Here is a 22,328-nt window from a genome sequence, read left to right on the forward strand (position 1 = left end):
TGTTTAAAAAAAATCCCCCCCTTATTAATCTGTATGGTTTCTCCCTCCCAGACGCCCTTGGTGTTCAAGCAACATGGCGGCGTCCGGGATGCATGTAGGGCAATACGTGCACAAAAACTGGAGAGTTTTACTCACAAACTTGGAGCAGTTGTGGGGTAAAAGGTAAGACAGATGACATATATATATATTCACAATCCTTCAAGGATCTTATTTGCTGTTGTTCGCGCCACAAGTCTTTCATTTACGGCAAGCATCCTTTGACAGGAGGTCATTAAGTCAAACCTGCTGTATTATATTTTCAAAATACTACGTAAACCTATTTACTCCTAAATAGGTTTCTGTCTGTCTTGTTCAAGGACTTTTGTTGGGATCTCAGCTGTGCGCCAACAAGCTGTAGGTGCTGCTAAAGGTAATTTGAAAGTGGGGTTTGGGATTACAATATAATGCATACGGTACATTACGATGAAACATACAATATCACTGTAAGAAGGAAGGCAACGTACACATACATACATCTTTATTTTCTTTAAATATATATATACATTTGCTAATTTTACTTTTTGCAAGATTTAAGTAAAACCATAACATATTTCTGTTGCTGGTGTAACAGAATCCACCGAGCAGATCATCATTCCCAGAAAGAAAGTATGGTATGTGTCTGTGTTATGCAAACAAAGGAAGTGTTTTCTGATTGTCTTATCGTAGTCTTATTTAACAATGTCATTTTTTATTGAAAAAGGAGCAGCGAGGCAGTGTTGGAGACTTTAGCTTCCACTGTCCACAGGGTGAGATCTCTTTCTCCTCCGCCTCTCTGTATTTGTTTGACAACAAAATGTCTAAATGTTCCTATTTCTTTTTATTTTTTTATCAGGATCCTACAGCGTATCCCTACCAATTCCAGGACGATCCCTACCTCTCTCCGAGGAATTTTGCAGAGTTTGTACGAAACATTTTCACTCTAAGGATGGTTTACAAATATCAGAGCTCTTTCACTAGAACTGTGTTATGTAAATCCAAACTGACACAAATATTTCAGACTGACAGTGTTTCCCACAGGACTGCAATGTAACGGCACAGTAAATGAGTGTATGGGAAACACTGGGGATAATTGATCATTGGAATGCTCCTATTGACAACAACAACTAACTGTCTCTCTATTCTTGCAGAAACTATACTCCCTCTCTCAGGAGTCTGGCAGATCTGCAGCTAAATACTTTATCAACAGCTACCCAAAGTTCTTCACCAAAGATTTTGCTGAACCACACATACCCGTAAGAAACGCACCCATGTGCATTTACAGTAATCCCTCTTTAATTACGGTTAATCGGACCCTGACCCGACCATAAGTGAATTTCTGCAAAGTGGGATTCCTTGTCATTTCCTTCCTTATATTTTATAGCTACAGCATAGTAAATCTGTTTTACGACCTTCTAAATACAGTTTTTAACATTATTAGAGCCCTCTATACATCACATAACACCCCTATAGTCACCATTACACTTGTATTACCCAATATAGTAGACTTTAATAAGAGAAAATAAGAGCTACAGTAATCTCTTGCCACTCTGTGCTCTGAATTTTGCAGCTTCACTATCATGTTTTTCCAAAACATTGAATTAATAAATCATGCTGCTTTGTGGTTGGATATGGCCAAAAAAATATGTATATTTAAGCAAATGTTACCTATTTTTGCCTAAATTAAAGGGGACCTACAGTATTATACCAATTTTCTGATCTTTTGTATTGAGTTCTGGACTTCTGTAGAGCAGCTACACACGATAACCCTCACAGAAAGCTTTCTAGATCTTCCAGACTCTGCACCTATTCCTGCTGTTTTTAGTTGGGTTTCCTGCCTCCTGCGCAAACGGTCTGTGTAATTTACTCTACGCACGGCCCTCCTCCTGGTACGCCTCCCGCCGAGGCCACTACGCTGTGATTGGTCACACTCCCAAGCGCTCCTGAGGACTTCCGGACAGCTGCCGAACATCTTTTGTCCGATTAGTTATACAAAATAAACACAGTTAGGACACTGATAAATTGTTACTTACTGCTTGCTCTTGTAACTCTTCAACACGACAAAGTAACGTTGGAAAGGCATCAGACTCCAGCAACAGTTTGGCGGATAGTCCAGCTTCGTATTGGCCCATGTTCACAATACAGTCCTGTGTGAAATGCCGTTGACAGATGAGCATATTTTTCCTCTTGCTGGCCGGGAATCAGCAACTCCAACCACTTCTGCCTGATGCTTGCCTCCAGGCACACCGAACAAACATTTCACGGGAGCCATTGCTCGACATGTTAACACCGTGAACAGAGCGAAGCAGAGTGGGGGTGCTGAGCATATAAAGAAGTCCGGGTTGCATTGACGTCAATGGAACTTCCAAATGCGCAAACCTCATTATCTGATGCGTTGGCATCGTTTAACACGAGAATACAACATTGTAACAACATTTATAGGTCAGAAAAGTGGAAAAGCATAATAGGTCCCCTTTAAGCATTTTTAAATATAAAAATGCTTAAAATATAATGCTTTAAATATAAAAATTAACTATAATACAAATAAGGCAATCAGACGACTCATTGAAAGATGTTGTGATGATATGTAGTATTCTATCCTGATCACTAGATGTCAGTAATGTTACTGTAATGTTCCGTGAGACACACAAGTACCAGACTTGCAGTTTTGAATGATCTCACAACAGGCACAATAACCCCTAACACAGGCTACTGTTACTGGATATTCAGCTATCGTATAAAATTTCAGGATGAACCTTTTACATGTGAACTTAATTTCACCTTCTCTAAACTTTTGAAGGCACATGTTCAAGTATTACATGTTTCAGTACTTTTTACACAACTTGCTGTTCTCCTACAAGGAACTGAACAGCAAAATTCAGGCGTGCCTTCCATGAATCGACCGGTACATTTTTGCAGAGAGGCATACAGTATGACTTTGCCTCTATGATCAGTGGCCTGATCGTGTTTGAAAGCTGGCAATGGTGAGGTCCTGTTGATCAATAGCTGGGTGTGAACAGCATGATGAAGACGATTGTTTAAATGTTTACATGTATTCATCCATTCATTCATTGTACATTTTGCCATTCAGCTCCTTATTAGAGAACAGCAAGTTGTGTAAGAAGTAGTGGTGTATTGTGAGTGGCGCTGTAAAGTACAATTTGACATAAATGTTATTTTCCTGTGATGTGTGGGAAGTGTTTAATGCCAGATACTATATCGCTGAGCATTGACGAGGTGAGCGAAGAGGCGCTGAAAGAAAGGATTACCTTGAGAAAAGTCAAAGCTGCTGTTGACATGTATGATCAACTTCTACAAGCAGGTGAACAAACTGAACGCAGACGGCCTCACCCCACATGCATCTTCAATGATATTAGTCGACAAAAGCTCACGGCCTCTGTTCCTATCTTTCAGGCACATCTGTGTCCATGGAAACGACTCATGACCTCTTGGACTTGATCTGTCTCTTTTGTGACAGAGACCCTGCCCAGGAGGAGGGGCCACAGACGGAAGACATGGTGAGTCACTGCACAGTCAAGGCAATGGTGGTCTTGGAAGTTAATCCCCACAAATAGCAGGGATCTACTGTACACAGGAGTGATGTTTGATACTGCAGATTGATAGCTACTGACATGTTATACAATCCTCTTCCTGTCAAGTGCTTTTCGCATGTGGCAGATCCATCTAATTTAGTATATAGACTTGCAAATGCGGTTTAACAAAAAAATCAAAACTATAAAAATATCTTTGGATGTTTATGTTCAGGAGGAGTCAGGAGGGGAGGTGAGGAAGAGGAAAGGGAGATTTCGTCGGTCATCAGACTTCCTCAGGTTGACCTGGAGAGACCAGAACAACGCAGAGAGAATATTTAACCTGCTGCCAGAAAAAGATGCTCGCTGTTACTCTGCTCTCATCAGAGGCATGGTGAAGGTAGGATGTTATTGTAATTGATGTAATTTTATTTTATTTTTTTTAATTGGATACGGCTGCATCGGCCAGTTGCTGCAAAGATGGGCCCTGCTGTGTAAATTATGTATTGTAAATTTATTAGAGCTGGGTAAAAAAAAAAAATGTAAACGATTATGGGTTGATTTTATTTACATTTTGCAATATCAGTTTCCAGGGCTATCCATACCTCGTATGTACTGCAACCCACCATAATACACACATTTCAGCTTAGTAGCTAACAAGGTAACAGCATCTACGGTCGTAATTACCTCTGCCAAGCGCAACAGCAGTGCAGAGGTTATGTTTTTGCCAGCTGTTGTTTGTCTGTGTTCAAAATAACTTGAAAAGTTAGTTAAAAGTAGGATGAAATTTTCAGGAATTGTCGGAAATGGGATATGGAAGAACTGATACTAATTACCTGCTGCGACTACTGCCACGTTCACGCCATTCCAACATCAAACTGTTCAACATGTTCAGGACATTCAGACTACCTATATTTATACTGAAAAAAAACTCAAGCTTTTCCCAAAATTCACACTTTTCCGTACAACTGCTATTACCGACTACTACTAACGAACTACGGCGCTTGGCGGAGGTCTGTGCTCTGAGTGCTTTTCTGGTTTCACATTTCTTTCCTTCTACACGCAAAAAACAAGACAGGGTGTCGGCTGTCAAATTATTTGTTTTTTTTATTCAAAGTTGTCAGATTAAATAGATTAGAAGGTTAAACATATCTCTTGTTAAATAGAAGGCTTATGTCAAATGAGCGTCTACCGGTTTTACGTGACGTCACATCCAGTTGTTGGCAGCCCGGCCTCTGCGTGTTCGTAACTAGAAGTCAGCTGAAATTATAGCAAAAATACCGCAAAAAAGACACCTTTTCCGGTGTTTGCTAACCAGCTGTCGCTCTTGTCGAGTGACACTGAGTAAACACGCTCCAGTTGTGGCTTTAATTCAGGGCGCCAACCAGAGTTCTTTTTGGATTAAATGTCATATCATTAATTGTTTAATGATATGAAGTTTATCAACTTTACTATGAATTTCTACAGGGCTATTTTCAACCACCATATAAATATGAAACCATTCAACTTTATTGTAAATGTTATAAAGTTTCTTTTTACAGGAGTACACGTTCACAAAATGTTTATGTTTGAAAAGTAGTTTACTTTGTTTGTTGCCTCAGTGTTGGTGTAAGCTATTTTTTCTGAAACACTTTTTTTTTTTTTTTTTTTTTTTACACACGGGTAAACAGGATATAGCCGAAACCGCTTTTATGAAGTTAAGCCAAACTTTTTAGCTGCTGCTTCTTCGCTTGTGCTCACCGACTTCTCCTAGTTTGTGTTTGTGGCTATTTGGTTGTCAAAGTGGGCATCGGATCTAGGAATCTAAATAAAATAATTTGAATGATCCTGGGAGAATTGTAATGTTAGTCCCGGTTTGCATCGATGCTCGAGACTCAAGACCCATCCCTTGCAACAAGTGTTTTGAAGACAAGACATAATTATTATCATGGTGACAAGAAGCAAGGTTTTTAACTGACATTTAAAAAAGTTAGCACGTACCCCAAGAATGTGACAGCCATCCTAGCTTCCCTGTGGGACGAAAACAATCTCCAAATGAACCGCATTTCTTTTTTGTTTTAAAGACAAAATGTCACTGTGGTAAACAAACAAAAAAAAAGACTACATGGACCAAAGACTGGTCAGATAGCTATCGCTTACTAGCTGCCGCCAGAGACAGTGGAGCCAGGCAGAATGTGTAAACAAAGTTGGTATAATAGTCGAACTCCAATGTGAGTCAAACGTGAGTGATCACACACGCTGGCATCGAGAGGTGTAGACCAGTGGTCACCAACCTTTTTGAGCCCAAGGTCCCTGGTCTCGGCCGTGTTAACGTAGGTGCAATAATTACTGTTGTGTTCTAAGGCACATTGCTGCGCTCTGTCACTCTCTCTCCCTTTCTCTTGTTGATGAACGCTTGTTGCGGGGGGAGGAGAGCCGGTGTACGTTGGAGCTGGAGCTTGTGGGTTGCGTGCCTGGATGGCGGTGAGGCGTACAGGCGTGTTCAGTGGTCAAAATGCATGCCTGTTGGTCACTATCCGAGAGGGGAGGGCACTGATGTAGTAATATTTGTTTTTCCTAATATTCTCCCGATCGACCGGCAAGGTCCCAAAGTTTGACGGGTTGGTGATCCCTGGTGTAGACTGACAAACTGTCGTCAATTGACTACACATTTTACAGACTATTTTTCATTTTCACGGTAATAAGGGACGTCCCTTGTCAACTCATTACGGAACACGTACTTTTATCTGGTCGCACATGCATGAGTAGCTGAAAAATTCAGTCGCAATGTTTCATATTTTAGATGCATAATGCAACGTTTTAGTTGCAGTTTGGAGCCCTGTTATTTTCATTATGTCTGACGCTGAGATAAGCGTTGACTGTTTTTGACTGTCTTGTTTTCAACTATTTTATGTCTTCATGCATCACACCATGTACACTCACACAATTGGGGTAAATAATTAAAACGACACGCACAGTTATTCGCTTCAATCTCCAAAATATAGCACAAACATACTGCATGTATATGTGGCCGTAGCTTAAGTTTGACCCCCGTCTGCTCACCGGAACTACCTCGAGGTCACGTGGTTGAAACCCGGCAATAACTACTGCTGCTGATAACGCCACGTTTTTTCTTTTCTATTCGACATCTACAATCTTATATTTCTACAAGCGACTACACATTGATATAAATGAACATTAACAGCAGGTAATTAAATAAATGAGTTTGAGTTTCATTAGTTTAAAATAGTGTCACTCTTTGACACATAACAAAATACTTTAACAAAATATCAAAATAATGCACTAAAACTGAAAATTTTGATGACTGTAATGAGCCAATTGAATCGTGATTAATTGACTTGGAAACTAATCAATTGAAATTGAATCAATTTTAGGAAATTGCCCATGATACCCATCCCTATGAATTATATAAAGGATCAGTTTGATCATGTGTTGATTTTAAAAAAGTGTGTCTCCACAGCATGGAGCCTATGCCAAAGCCTTCAGCGTGTACACAGACCTGCTGAACAACAGACTGACAGGTGAGTGTGTTCTTTCAGCTACAAGAGCATCCGTGACAGGCCACTGAATTTGGATGAGTCTTACAATACAACATTGTAGTTCATTCCTATGTTGTTTGGCAGGGTCAAGGTCAGGCCTCTGTGTGGGCCAGTTAACAAAATGGAATTGTGAATTTAATGTGTTCCCACAAACATGGAAACGTCTTGATAAGTGTAATGAACTCTAAAGACTTAGCTGACTGTATTGTAAGCGCTCCTCCACAGTCACATTTCACAAACATTCCTAATAGAAAGCAATAGAAAGGCCGATATAATGGTATGGATAACACTGCAATATGTACTGCAGTTACTTGTGGTCGAAGTATCAATGTACTGCAAGCAGCCACCAACCTGATGCTCTCTTCTCAGCTGACGTCCACATTTTCAACGCTCTGCTCTTAGCAGCTCCTGAAGTCAGAGACAAATATATCGAGAGATGGGACCTCATCACTGTAAGGCCTTGAACGCCCTGACAAATATTACAACTTACCAGCAAAATGAAATCATTACTTTCATGGGATTTCTTTCTCTTGCGTGTGTGTGTGTCTGTCTGTGTCTACAGGAGATTTTAAACCAGATGAGTCAACAGAAAGTACAGCCCAACCTGCAGACCTTTAACAGTATTCTCAAAGCCTTGAGGCGCTGTGGCTCTTTGGCCAAAACATTGGCACTACAGACTCTGAATGAGATGAAGTCGTTGCGGATAGGTAATAGTGCATACAGTATGTACACAAACAGTGAATGTTGGGTTTTTTTTTCCAGACTAATTTGCATATTTGTGTTTGTGTGTTTGTAGTTCCCAGTCTGGCCTCCTTTGACCATGTCCTGGCTATATTTTACAAACCGGGTAAGCACACGTGTTGTTTAAACTACATTAAAAAGTGGACAAAGCCTTTGCATCTCTGCATCTGCTTGAGAATTGGGTTCTTCGTAATGACCAGCGGGGGGTGGCACCAGTCCTATTGATTAGAGGTCTACACAATTTTACAGTAATCCCTTGTTTATCACGGTTATTTGGTTCCAGACACGAGCGTGATAAGTGAATTTTCACAAAATAGGATTCCTTATTTATATTTTTGTAGTTGGATCTAAATGAGGTTTTAAGTAGAGATACAATATGCAAAACAAGAAGGGGGAGTGAGAAAAAAAGCATTTTGAAAAAGTAATTTATTGAAAACAACACTGAAATAGGTTGTTTATCAGCTGATCAAAAGTTTGAGACCACAGGCTATAAAAGCCTAAATCTGCTCAAAATTGTCATTTTTTTGTCAGGCATTCACACTGTCATGCCCTCCTGATGGCTAAAGCTAGGAAGCTTTCTCTTTTTGAACGTGGTCGGATTGTCGAGCTACATAAGCAAGGCCTCTCGCAGCGTGCCATTGCTGCTGAGGTTGGGTGCAGTAAGACAGTCATTCTACATTTTTGAAAGATCCTGAGCATTATGGAACAAAAAAGTCAAGTGGTAGACCCAAACAAAATCACACCTGCGCTGAGCCGGAGGATCCATTTGGCTGTCCATCAAGACACAGGGCGGTCTTCCACCCACATTAAGACCCTTACTGGTGCCGACTGCAGCGCAATAACCATCAGATGGCATCTGCGGGAAATGGGTTTAAAAAGCAAAAAAGGAATTCAAAGACCTCGTCTCCTTCAACGCCACAAAACTGCCCGTTTAGACTTTGCCAGGGAGCATCAAACATGGGACATTGAAAGGTGCAAAAAGTTGTATTCTCTGATGAGAAAAAATGTAACCTTGGCAGTCCAGATGGCTTCCAATGTTACTGGCATGACAAGGAGATCCCACCTGAGATGTTTTCTACCCAGCACAGTGGAGGGGGGGTCCATCATGGTCTGGGGTGCTTTTTCATTCAGTGGAACACTGGAGCTTCAGGTGGTGTAGTGTCGTCAAACGGCGGATGCTTACATGCAGATGTTGCAGCGGGCATCCCTCATGACTGAGAGCCCTCGTCTGTGTGGTAACAGCTGGGTTTTTCAACAGGACAACGCTGCAGTTCACAATGCTCGCTTGACCAAGGACTTCTTCAGGGAGAATAACATCAATCTTTTGTATCATCCTGCATGTTCCCCTCATTTAAATCCTATAGAGAACATTTGGGGATGGATGGCAAGGGAAGTTTATAAAAATGGCCATCAGTTCCAGACAGTTGATGCCCTTCGTGAAGCCATCTTCACCACTTGGAGCAATGTTCCCACTAGCCTCCTGGAAACACTCGCATCAAGCATGCCCAAAGTAATTTTTGAAGTGATTAACAAGAACGGTGGAGCTACTCATTACTGAGTCCTACTGAGAACATTTTTTGTTCTGGTTTGGAGAGTTTTTTGTTATTTTTTGAGCGATGGTCCTAAACTTTTGATCAGCTGATAAACAACCTATTTTTTGTATTGTTTTGTTTAAATTACAAGCTCAATTTTTTTTTGTCTCACTCCCCCTTCTTGCTTTTGCATATTGTGTGTGTGTGTGTGTGTGTGTGTGTGTGTGTATGTGCTTTTTTTTGAGTAATTATGGGCCATACTCAACCATGAAACAGTGATGATTTATTAATATATATTTGATGAATAGAATGAAATGGAGTGAAGCCGCAAAATTAAAAGTGGTAAGGGATTACTGCACCTTGGCTTACGTTAGTAATCCGTTCCAGAAGGTCTGTCAAAAACCAAAACGTACGATAACCGCATCAGTTTTAATAATGTAAATGTAATGAAGTTGTTCCAGAAAACAATGCACAGTGCTTCGGAAGAGGAAGGAAGGAGACACATACGACTTGTCCATTGTTCCGTGTGCTTTCCATGAACAAATAAACCACACAAAGATGATTAAATGATTCCTTGGATGGAGTCTGTCTATAGTACCTCAACTCTAAAAGAACCACTATCCATTCTTCACAGAGATTGAGTCACCAGTGCGTGGATGCTTTGTTTGGGCACACAGTTGTACTGTTTTACATATTTTTGGCAATAAATTTTGTTGAAAATGGATGTTCCACATCTGGCTGTTAATGAATCTTCTCCATTGTTTCTTCATTCAACAAATGTAAATCCCCTGAAGAGTAAATGAGATGGCCTAACCCACGTTTGATGTGGTAATGTTTTGTCATTTAGGCATGTCTGGCCAGGTCAAAGCCAACATTTTGCAGGAAATTATGTCAGAATTGGAAGGAAAAAGATTTACCTGCCAGGACCCTAACGATGGTATGTAACGTGTGTGATGCACTCACTGTTTATCGTATTTTATACGAATTGAATCAAAATACCAATTATTATTGTGTGTGATTGATTGGCTTCAAGCTATTTTTTTAATGGAAGTCTCATTTTGTCTTGTTTTCTCATTAGTTCTATTCTTCTCCAGCGCAATGAGAGTTGTGAGTCACTTTTTTTTTCTATTTATTTAACATTTGGTGTGTACATACCATCATTTCAGTGTGCTTTTTATCATTGCAGTGTTTGGATTATAAAGATCTGGACCTGGGTTATAAAGTCCAAAGGCTGGTGGAGGTGGGGGAGAACTGGAGGCTTCTGGGCGATTACTACCAACAAAAAATTTACTAGTAAGATGTGTGTTTATGAATTATTTGCGGATAAATATAGTGAAAGCACAAAATACGAACTGGACCTCACTTCTTTCCTCTGCAGTAGTCGCTTTTTCAACCTTTTGTGCATGATGGAACACATCGACGTGGTGCTGAAGTGGTACAGAGAGCTCATTCCCTCGGTGAGTACAGCGCCAAAATGTCTATTATGCAGTGATGTTTAAGCATATTATACTTTTTTTTTGCCTAAATGTAAGCATTTTCAAGCATAAAAATGGCTAAATGAGGTAAAATACAAATAAAAGGCATTCAAAGACGTTGTGATGACATGTACGGTAGTATTCTACACTGGTCACTGGTCTGCCAGTGTTGCCAACTCGGCAGCAGTCCATACCCTCTTGGTGACACATTGTCTCAAAGGCAACTAGCGACAAATCTAGAGACTTTTTCTGGCGTCGTTGGAGATTTTTCTGGTATTTGGTGACTTAAAAGTGAAAGCACGTATTGTTCTGCAATTTCTGTTCTCATTGAGCAGCAGCGTATGGTGCTGAGAGGTCCACCTGACCCCAAAGCAGTCACACGCCATCAGTGCTCTCAGAGCATAGTGGAGCTCTACGCATCCATGTGTTGCTGCCGACGTGGATCTCGTACTGTTTTAAAACGTAAATGATTCTTAATCTTCATTACACTCAACCCCCATTCGGACTCGATCGCTTACCTGTCAGTGTGTTAGAACGTCTGATGGGTGAACATTGTGTGATAAATTCAACAAGTAGTCCTAACAGCAAAATAAAGGGTGGCAGCTGGAGGGGAGTCAGGCCGAGATAAAGTATTCTCTATCCATCCGTTTTCTATGCCATCCATCCATCCATCTTCTACCGCTTATCCGAGATCGGGTCGCGGGGGCAACAGCCTAAGCAGGGAGGCCCAGATTTTCCTCTCCCCGGCCACTTCGTCCAGCTCCTCCCGGCGGATCCCGAGGCGTTCCCAGGCCAGTTGGGAAACATAGTCTCTCCAACGTGTCCTGGGTCTTCCCCGAGGCCTTTTACCGGTCGGACTTGCCCTGAACACCTCCCCAGGGAGGCGTCCGGGAGGCATCCTGACCAGATGCCCAAGCCACCTCATCTGGCTCCTCTCAATGCGGAGGAGCAGCGGTTCTACTCCAAGTCTCTCCCGGATGACAGTGCTTCTCACCCTATCTTTAAGGGAGAGCCCAGCCACCCTACGGAGAAAACTCATTTCGGCCGCTTGTACCCGCGATCTTGTCCTTTCGGTCATTACCCAAAGCTCATGACCATAGGTGAGGGTAGGAACGTAGATCGACCAGTAAATTGAGAGCTTTGCCTTTTGGCTTAACTCTCTCTTCACCACAACAGACCGATGTAGAGTCTGCATCACTGCAGACGCCGCACCAATTTGCTTATCGATCTCGCGTTCCATCCTTTCCTCACTCGTGAATAAGACCCCAAGGTACCTAAACTCCTCCACTTGGGGCAGGATCTCATCCCCGACCTGGAGATGGCATTCCACACTTTTCCGGGCGAGAACTATGGACTCGGACTTGGAGGTGCTGATTTTCATCCCGGCCGCTTCGCACTCGGCTGCGAACCGATCCAGTGAAAGTTGAAGTTCACGGCTTGATGAAGCCAGCAGGACCACATCATCTGCAAAAAGCAGAGACTCAATCCTGCAGCCACCAAACCGGAACCCCTCAACGCCCTGGCTGCGCCTAGAAATTCTGTCCATAAAAATAATGAACAGAATTGGTGACAAGGGGCAGCCCTGGCGGAGTCCAACCTTCACTGGAAATGGGTCCGACTTACTGCCGGCAATGCGAACCAAACTCTGACACCGGTCATACAGGGAACGAACAGCTTGAATTAGCTGGTCCGATACCCCATACTCCCGGAGTACTCCCCACAAAATTCCTCGAGGAACACGGTCGAATGCCTTCTCCAAGTCCACAAAACACATGTAGACTGGTTGGGCAAACTCCCATGCACCCTCAAGGACCCTGCTGAGAGTGTAGAGCTGGTCCACAGTTCCACGACCAGGACGAAAACCACACCGCTCCTCCTGAATCTGAGATTCAACTATCCGGCGGATCCTCCTCTGCAGAACCCCTGAATAGACCTTACGAGGGAGGCTGAGGAGTGTGATTCCATGATAGTTGGAACACACCCTCCGGTCCCCTTTCTTAAAAAGGGGAACCACCACCCCGGTCTGCCAATCCAGAGGCACTGCCCCCGATGTCCACGCGATGCTGCAGAGTCGTGTCAACCAAGACATGCCTACAGCATCCATGGCCTTAAGGAACTCCGGGCGGATCTCATCCACCCCCGGGGCCCTGCCACCGAGGAGCTTTTTGACAACCTCGGCAACCTCAGCCCCAGAGATAGGAGAGCCCACCGTGGAGTCCCCAGGCTCTGCTTCCTCATAGGAAGATGTGTCTGTGGGATTGAGGAGGTCTTCGAAGTATTCTTTCCACCGATCCACAACATCCTGAGTTGAGGTCAGCAGCACACCATCCCCACCATACACGGTGTTGATTGTGCACTGCTTTCCCCTCCTGAGACGCCGAATGGTGGTCCAGAATCTCTTCAAAGCCGTCCGGAAGTCGTTCTCCATGGCTTCTCCGAACTCCTCCCATGTCCGAGTTTTTGCCTCAGCGACTGCCAGAGCCGCAGACCGCTTGGCCTGCCGATACCTGTCAGCTGCTTCCGGAGTCCCATGAGCCAAAAAGGCCCGATAGGACTCCTTCTTCATCTTGACGGCATCCCTCACCACTAGTGTCCACCAACGGGTTCTGGGATTACCGCCACGACAGGCACCAACCACCTTACGGCCACAGCTCCGATCAGCTGCCTCGACAATAGAGGCACGGAACATGGCCCATTCAGACTCAATGTCCGCCACCTCCCTCGGAACATGGTCGAAGCTCTCCCGGAGGTGGGAGTTGAATCTCCTTCTGACAGGGGACTCTGCCAGTCGTTCCCAGCAGACCCTCACAATACGTTTGGGCCTGCCAGGTCTGCTCCTCCCCCACCATCGGAGCCAACTTACCACCAGGTGGTGATCAGTTGACAGTTCCGCCCCTCTCTTCACCCGAGTGTCCAAAACATATGGCCGCAAGTCCGATGATACGACCACAAAGTCAATCATGGAAGTGCAGCCTAGGGTGTCCTGGTGCCAAGTGCACATGTGGACACCCTTATGCTTGAACATTGTGTTTGTTATCGACAATCTGTGACGAGCACAGAAGTCCAATAACAAAGCACCGCTCGGGTTCAGATCAGGGGGGCCGTTCCTCCCAATCACGCCTCTTCAGGTCTCACTGTCGCTGCCAATGTGAGCTTTGAAGTCCCCCAGCAGAACAAGGGAATCGCCTGAGGGAGCACTCTCCAGTACTTCCTCTAGAGACTCCAAAAAAGGTGGGTATTCTGAACTGCTGTTTGGCGCATAAGCACAAACAACAGTCAGGACCCGTCCCCCCCACTCGAAGGCGGAGGGAAACTACCCTTTCGTTCACCGGGTTAAACTCCAACATGCCGGCCACAAGCCGGGGCGCAACAAGAATTGCCACCCCTGCCCGTCGCCTCTCACTGCTGGCAACGCCAGAGTGGAACAAGGTCCAACCCCTCTCAAGAGGACTGGTTCCAGAGCCCTTGCTGTGCGTTGAGGTGAGTCCGACTATATCTAGCCGGAACTTCTCAACCTCATGCATCAGCTCAGGCTCTTTCCCTGCCAGAGAGGTGACATTCCATGTCCCTAGAGCTAGTTTCTGTAGCTGAGGATTGGACCGCCAAGGTCCCCGCCTTCGGCTGTCACCCAGCTCACTCTGCACCCGACCCCTTTGGCCCCTCCCATGAGTGGTGAGCTCATTGAAGGGGGGGCCCATGTTGCCTCTTCGGGCTGTGCCCGGCCGGGCCCCATGGGCGTAGGCCCGGCCACCAGACGCTCGCCATCGTGCCCCTCCTCCAGGCCTGGCTCCAGAGGGGGGCCCCGGTGACCTGCGTCCGGGCAAGGGAAAATGTGGTCCAATGTTTTTTGTCATCATAGAGGTCTATTGAGCTACTCTTTGTCAGGTCCCCCACCTAGGACCTGTTTGTTGTGGGTGACCCTACCAGGGGCATAGAAACCCCTGACAACTTAGCTCCTAGGATCATCGGGGCACGCAAACTCCTCCACCACGATAAGGTGGTAGCTCAGGGAGGAGGTTTTCTATGCCGCTTATCCTCATTATGGTCAAGGGTCAATGAGTCAAGTTTGTTTTTATTCACTTTTTTGTATCTCCTATGATGTTATGCTTTTTTCCTAAGCATCTGTTACATCATATGCCAATAACATGCCAATTATCCGATGACATCATCTAGCAACATGTAGGACAGCCAATAGCTACTTTTCTTACTGAAGAGTTGGCAAGAGTGTGTGTGAGTTTGTATTATGGCTTAATTGATGTCTTATTTTCTCTTATTATATTATATATATATTGACTATATTGGGAAATAATATGTAAAGGTGGCTATAGTGGTGTTATTTCATGTCTGGAGGGCTCTAATAATGTTCAAAACCGTATTTAGAAGGTCATAATAGAGTTTTCTATGCTCTAACTACAAAAAATATTTCATGTATAAATAAGGAATCCTACTTCGTGGAAAATCGCTCATCACGGTCTGGTCTGGAACCAGTTAACTGCGATAAAACAAGGTATGACTGTCGCCCGAAGTCAGCTGGCTAAAGAGGAGAAGCGGTATAGAAAATGGATGGATGGACTTGTACTTGTAGTTAGAGGTGTTACTCACAATTGAGCCACTAGATGGTGCGCAATGATCAGGTACATGTGTGAATCACATCAGCGCAAGACGGGGAGTATAGAAACTGCCTGGCTGTCGTTGTCCGCTGATTTCCAACTTATTGAACCAGACTGACTGTTACTCGTCATGTCGCTGCGAGTGTGGAGAGGAGGAGACGTGTGCGTGAGCTGTGTTATAACTGCACTACTGTTGGCGTTAAGGTTGGCAATACAACTGAAAAAAAGCGCCAGACTGTGTGATTCCATCAGGATGTTACAGTATTAAACAGGTTCTCATATTTGCAAAATTTTTAGCTTGGGCGCTTTTCAACTTGCTCCATTTTTTTCGTTATGGCGGACTTTTTGGCGCTTCTCCGGAAGTGGGGGGACCCGGAAATGATTTACGAAGACAAGCCGACCAATCGACAATGCGGACTCGGCGCTGGCTAGCTCCGCCTCACGCTGGCTAGCTTTAACAGAGAGAAAAATAATGTAAAAAAAAAAAAATCCACAAAAAACTATTAAAGTTTCTAAATTCACTTGTATATGTGCTCACAGACCAGCTTATGGTAAATGCTAATATTCATTGATGTTTTACATTGGCCATGAGCACAGCGATGGTTGTGCCTTCCAATGCACCTGTCATATTTGAAGGTTAGAAAGCGCTTACATTTTCATGAAGTGGCATTAATTAGTTATTTGAAAATAAAAAGAACTTAAGACATTTGAAGCCGTGTAAGGTTTTGATGCTCCACGCTTGTGTGGTTTGGTACCTGCACATGAGCATTTGAAACTGGAATATAAACAACAAAAATGCTCATACTTTCTTACTTTCATACGTTGAATCATTGCAGTTATTCTACCCAAGGTATGAGGATATGAGAGACCTCCTGCAGGCTCTGGACACAGACAGTCGTTTGGACATGCTGCCTGCTATATGGAAAGGTGTGATTATTATATTATAGCACGTGTATGTTTCCACTTTCAGGATTTAAAAACTAGATGGCGTGTGACAATGTTGACTCTCACCTCTTCCAGATATCCGGACTTTGGGTCAAGATAATAAATCAGAGCTGATCGAGGAGCTTCTCACCTTGATGGCCAGAGACAAGCACACTCCCGAGGTCATTGAAGGCATGATGATTTCTCTTTGATGGTAATGAACAGATCCGTCTCAATCTTTCATGTGTGTAAAGGTTCAAGAGTCTTTCGCTGCTTGTGCGCTGGACGTGAAGAGTGTCTTTGAAGGCGACAGAGGGAGGCCCAATGTGGAGTGGAGCACCCCCACCCTCACACACATTACCTGCTTGCTGCTGCGGGCCAACAAGATCCAAGAGGCTTGGTGAGATGTTGTTATTATTAATATTATTATTGACTGCAATGTAATCTTATCTGAGCAGTTAGATTCTCTCTTCTCTTCTCTTATCTGCAGGGAAATGATGCTGCTCTTCAAATCAAACAACAGAGTTCCTTCGTAAGTTGCAGATCATGTACATTTAACGGACGTCCAACAAGTAGCCAACAAAGTCCAACAAATTTCAGCCTGATCTTCCAATTCTTCTTGCTAATGAGTGGTTTGCATCTTGTGTAGCCATTGTACTTTTGTTCATGAAGTCGTCTATGAACGGTAGAAAGTGATATCCTCACTGCTGCCTTCTGCAGGTTGTTGCTGATGTCACGGTTGTTTTTAGGGTCTTTCTTTACAGGTCTTACGATGTTTCTGTCATCACCTGCTGATGTTTTCCTTGGTCTATCTGTTCCACGTCTGTTAATTAGTACGCCAGTGGTTTCTTTCTTCTTCTGGACATTCCATATCGGCTATGCCCAATATTTGTGCAGTGGTTCTGATTGGTTTTTCAGCTCTCTGGTTTTCATGTTGTTTTCACCACCAAATGCCAGTTGGTGTGTACAGTAGTAAGGGTAATAATTCATACTATGCTGTTATCTGCTATGACATTCGTCAGTGATGAGCTGTTTGAAGACTTCCTGTGCGTGTGCCGGCGAGAGGGCTCCGCCCAGAGAGCCGTAGAGCTGGTCCAGCTGTCAGCAGCCTTCTGTCTGCAGTCAACACCAAGTCTGGTGAAGCGAACACTGGCAGACTTTGATTTGAGTGAGGAACAAAGGTGAGGCTCCTTTTATTTCGAAACGCTATCCTGCGTTATTTATTAATGGAAGAGATCATCAGGAGCAGACACTGGCATCTTATTTTCTAAATTGTTTATGTGAAACGCCCGTGTCATGTTATTTTTTTCTAATAATTCATACTATTTGATCACTTTCTCGTGTAAAATGCTTTTAACTCTAAATTGATCCTCAGCATGTTGACATAGACTATTAAGGTGCAAATTATCCCAATTAGTGTTTTTTTTTTCGTTTGTCAAGGGCCAGCCTGTCTGAGCTTGAGACCGTCGCCCACCCTGCAGACTGAAAGAGACACTGTCCTAACCAGGAACCTAAACAATTCAGGTGGAAATGTGACATACAGTATTTAGGACAGGTATATCTGTTTCTGTGTGTAATAAAATACAATATCTGACAGAATCAATCTAAAGAGGCTTATTTGTAGACGAGGAGGTGTAATAGTGTGTGTGTGTGTCCTCCAGGGGTCGCGATTTATCAGCAAATGACAACCTTCCTTTGTCTTAAATCAGGGGTTGCAACCTTCAATATCAAAACAGCCAAACCAACTTCCTGAGAATAGTAATGAGGTATTTCCTGCAGAATGTCAGGCACATTTCAGTGTTTTGTTTTCACTGAGAAGAAACAAACTAGTGAAGGGTGGGGCAGGCTTACTGTGCTACATTTTGTACATCAAAGATGCCAAAAGCAAGCCAGCGAATCTCATTATTTGCTAAGCTTCATGTTATGTTAGCTTTGTGTTACTGGTGACGACGATAACGACGTGTTATTTCATAATTTGTTTTTTAAACTAAAGCAAAAAAGAATAATGTTTTGTGTTTTACATATAATAATTAAATATTAAGAAGATGGCTAATTAAGTGTATAAAATAAATTTTAATGCTTCCGTTTGGTACCCCAAGTTAACCCGTAAGTAGTTTTACTCGGACTTGGACATGCAGAGGGGTGTACGATGGGTTAGTGATGTATACAGAGTCTAAAGCCACGCTTGGCTTGGCAGTACTACAGAGGTGGCCTTCTTTTAACATGGCTAGATCACCGTGGTAACTTACCAGGTTATGTCCAGACTTGCATCTTAAAATCGGCTATGACAGCGCTGCTGTTTCACTATGTAGCGGTGGAACTGGGAGCAATAATAATTTGGGCAGCACTACGACGTGAGTGGCTTTTTCCACATCACACCGATCCGCTAGCATTCCCGGATGAAATTCGATGAGATATACATTTTCAGCCGAGGGAATACGCTACTTTTGCTCGCTTTTTAAGCCGAGCGGAATAAAATGATATATGAATTCGGTCGATGTTAGCGGATGTATATGTCACAGCAGTCCTTGTGTGAGTACTCAGCCTGTTGGTCTTCTTTTATTACAATATGTACTGGAGGAAGAAGCACTCTGAGGCATCAATCAGCTGGAACAAAAACCTTATTGCCACAAAACACAAACAAACTTTTTTTTTTTTTTTTTTTTTTTTTCTTTGACGGGGAAGGACGTGTATGGCAGGAGCTCTGTTGATGATACTGGAAATTTTAACTATTTTGTTGCTTTCCTGACAACACTTCATGAGCACAGGATCAGCGCTGATGGCTGAATCCCCCATCTGAATTCCTTTAACTTGGAGAGTCGAGAGATACAGATACAAGTATTGATACCTGCTAGCAAGTCTAGCTAATTAGCGAACTGCTGAAGTTCAAAGAGGTTGCTTAGCAACAATGCCAAACACAAAGGAAAATTATACTGGCTCTGAACTCGAAGAGGAAAATGATTCAGGCTCTGACGTGGACATAAAAATAGAAGCCCTTTTTCCAGGATACCTAGAGTTTAAGAAGGCTTCCAAGGAGTTCCTCGAGGGTAGAGAGATCACTCTACCACAAATAATGCAAGCAATTGAGAAACTGCATTCAATGGCAGAGAAACATTCAGCTTCAAATGCAGTGATAAGGAATGTTATCACAAACATTATGGCAGAAAATAGAGTACAGAGTAAGTCAATCACAAACATTATGGAAGAAAATAGAGCACAGAACAAGTATATCAAAAAACTAAGAAAAGAGGTCAAGAAGTTGCAAGATGAAAATGCAGACCTGGGTGCCGCCGATTTCAAGGCTCTGCAGGACGACATTAAGGTACTGTTGAATGACAATGCTGCCTTGCGCTCTGCTCTTCAGGAAGCGATAAACCGTAAAGAAAATACAGCATTTTGCAAGGATGTTAGGGTTCTGCAGGATGATATCAGGGCTTTATTGGAAGATAACGCTGCCTTGCGCACTGCTCTCAAGGATGCTATAAACCCTATGGAAGTCACCATAGGGTCCTGATCTTAAGGATGCTAAAGACCCCAGGGAAGAAAATAGAGCATTATGCAATGATATCAACATTCTACAGGATGATATCAAGGCACTATTGAAGGATAATGCTGACTTCCGCACCACCCTTGAGGAAGAGAAAGAAGCACAGGAGAATATCACGGAGCAAATTAAAAACTTCATTGACGAGGTGGATCAGATGGCACGAATGAATGATGTGGTCCTGACAGGGCCCTCAATCAAGCAACAGATTGCTAACTTCCTACACTCGAAGGAGGTGGATGTCGATGTAAACAGTACTGACACGTGCGTCCCACTCCATGGCAGGAACAACACCACACCTGTCATCATTAAGTTCACCAACAGGGAATTCAAAGCTGCACTGCTGAAACAGGGAAAGAAGCTAAGAGGCACCAACATCTACATGAATGAGCATCTCACAAAACGCAATTCCGACATCGCCAGGAAAGCACAAGACCTGAGGAAGCAAGGAAAGATTCAAAACACTTGGAGCACTAACGGGAAAATCTACATCAAACTAAAAGGAAGTCCAGGAGTCGCAAGAGTGCTTGTTGTCCAAGATATCAGCGATCTGGATGCATATTAAAGATCATATTACTATGATAATAAGCATAATGGAGGAAACACCCTACAAGACAGAGAAGGACTACATTCCATAGTAATAACCTCGACATAATTAATAAAAGGAACTCTTGTATACAAACCCAGCGTCACTAGCAGTGCAACACTAAAGACGATGTGGATATCAACAGGAGAGAAAGGACAGGATAAATAGAAAGGGAAAAGGAAAGGAGAAGGAGGAAAAAATGGAGAAAGGGGGAAAAAAAAATATATATATATATATTTTTTTAATCATTTGTGTGTACCTGTATACTGTATATGTAAAAATGTGCGTACTTGTGTAGGTGCAGATGTAGGTGTATATATGTATGCACGTGTTTGTATGTACACACATGTATTAGCAATTGATGTGCTACGAAGAGGGGGTAGGATTAAATAAGCTCTGCTTCTTCCTACTCCTTTTCGGACATATGCGTGTTCGAAATAAATTAAACCAACCAACATGCCAACAGTGCCATCTAGTGCTCACTTAAGGTACAGCATTCTATAATTCAGAGCATGAAAACTAAAAGACCTTTTTCAAATATGAAAAAAGCCGTTGTCGCTCCAGTGTGTTTATTTTTTATAATGCATAAGGGTTAATATGTAAAACTTGCACAATGTTGAGCTTTCTGAAATTAAAACACTACATGACACATTTACACACTCGGCAATATTCCACCAGCAGTCTTCCCTTGCTCTACTGGGGGCGACGGTGTTATTTTTGGTATTGATCATCTTTTTGAACGCCTCATAACCCGCCATAGTAATTACTGGCTCCTCTTGGGTAAAACACACCAGCCCACTTTTACGTGGGCGCACACAAAGCCGAGAAACGGACTTCACTAAGTATGTTGATGACCACCGTCGTAGCACCGTTGAACTCTGTTTGAGGAACTTAGCCTTTCTTGACCTGCATCATGAAAGTTGAAGAAGACTGAGGACCAGGAGAATTAAGAATACACAAAATGGCAAGTTTGGAGGTTTTCGCTGACATGACATAATGTAATATTGTATTTACATAAGTATACTGTAATATAATCATGCGCTGGCCCTTCCCCACTTTTGGTGTTTTTTTCGTTTGATTATACAGTATTTGTATCATGTGTCGCAACCCAATAAAAAACAGCCGCAGGCAGTCAAAACGGATGTAGCTTGGCTAGCTTGCCTAATGGGATGTCCGCCACTGAACTCATTGCTACAAAATCCTCAATAAACTGTAATTCCTGTGCTTGTTACAGTACATAGTCACGAGGCAACTCCAATGTCTTTATTAACAAGCGGCAAATACTGTACCACGCTGTGTAAACCACGCATTAGCACGCTCTGCTACCCCCAGCAACTTCCACTCACGCCAGCTGACGAGTGGACTTCCCAAGTTATTTCGTCGGCGTTTCGGGTGGCCACTTCAGGGAGGGGCAGGTTAGTGTTTGTGTGGAAATACGCCACGAATGAGCAGAACGTTCCTTCTCCTCACAATGACAGCATTTCATTCACATGATGTCAATTTCCACAGTTCAGCGATTCCGTTATCAAAGAGCAAATCCCAGGGCTCTACGCACAACGCTCGCTTGCAATCTTGCGTCACTTTGGTTCCGCCATTTCTAGTTACCTGGAACAACGTTTATTCTGTGGTAGCGTTCTATGTGGAGACACGACCTTGCTCAAGACAGTAGAGCCACCTAGTGTTTAAACTAGGAAGTACAAATATTTTTCGACTTTTGATACGGGCTAGTGGAAAACGGATGGCGGGCTGCTTGGGCCTGTGGCTAGTTTGGACGCCCCTGTAGAAGTACAAGAAGACAAAATGAAAACCGGAAGAGTTTAAAATACAGACCA

The 22,328-nt window shown here is 43.3% G+C and overlaps 1 protein-coding gene across 1 annotated transcript; it reads left to right on the forward strand.

Moving 5' to 3' along the window:
* Positions 1–62: 62 nt before the first annotated feature.
* Positions 63–18,582, forward strand: ptcd3 (pentatricopeptide repeat domain 3). The gene is made up of 23 exons (XM_054791222.1): positions 63–162; positions 357–409; positions 611–650; positions 740–785; positions 872–940; positions 1,167–1,271; positions 3,214–3,337; positions 3,430–3,533; positions 3,781–3,945; positions 7,006–7,066; positions 7,454–7,536; positions 7,647–7,791; positions 7,881–7,931; positions 10,205–10,294; positions 10,436–10,464; positions 10,544–10,650; positions 10,736–10,814; positions 16,279–16,369; positions 16,463–16,548; positions 16,621–16,766; positions 16,857–16,898; positions 17,389–17,547; positions 17,807–18,582. Exons 1-23 carry the CDS (start codon positions 74–76, stop codon positions 17,850–17,852), a joined length of 2,010 nt encoding a protein of 669 aa, XP_054647197.1. The 5' UTR covers positions 63–73; the 3' UTR covers positions 17,853–18,582.
* Positions 18,583–22,328: the final 3,746 nt, after the last annotated feature.

This window comes from Dunckerocampus dactyliophorus, chromosome 11 (assembly GCF_027744805.1).
Source record: "Dunckerocampus dactyliophorus isolate RoL2022-P2 chromosome 11, RoL_Ddac_1.1, whole genome shotgun sequence".
In the NCBI taxonomy this organism is placed as follows: domain Eukaryota; kingdom Metazoa; phylum Chordata; class Actinopteri; order Syngnathiformes; family Syngnathidae; genus Dunckerocampus; species Dunckerocampus dactyliophorus.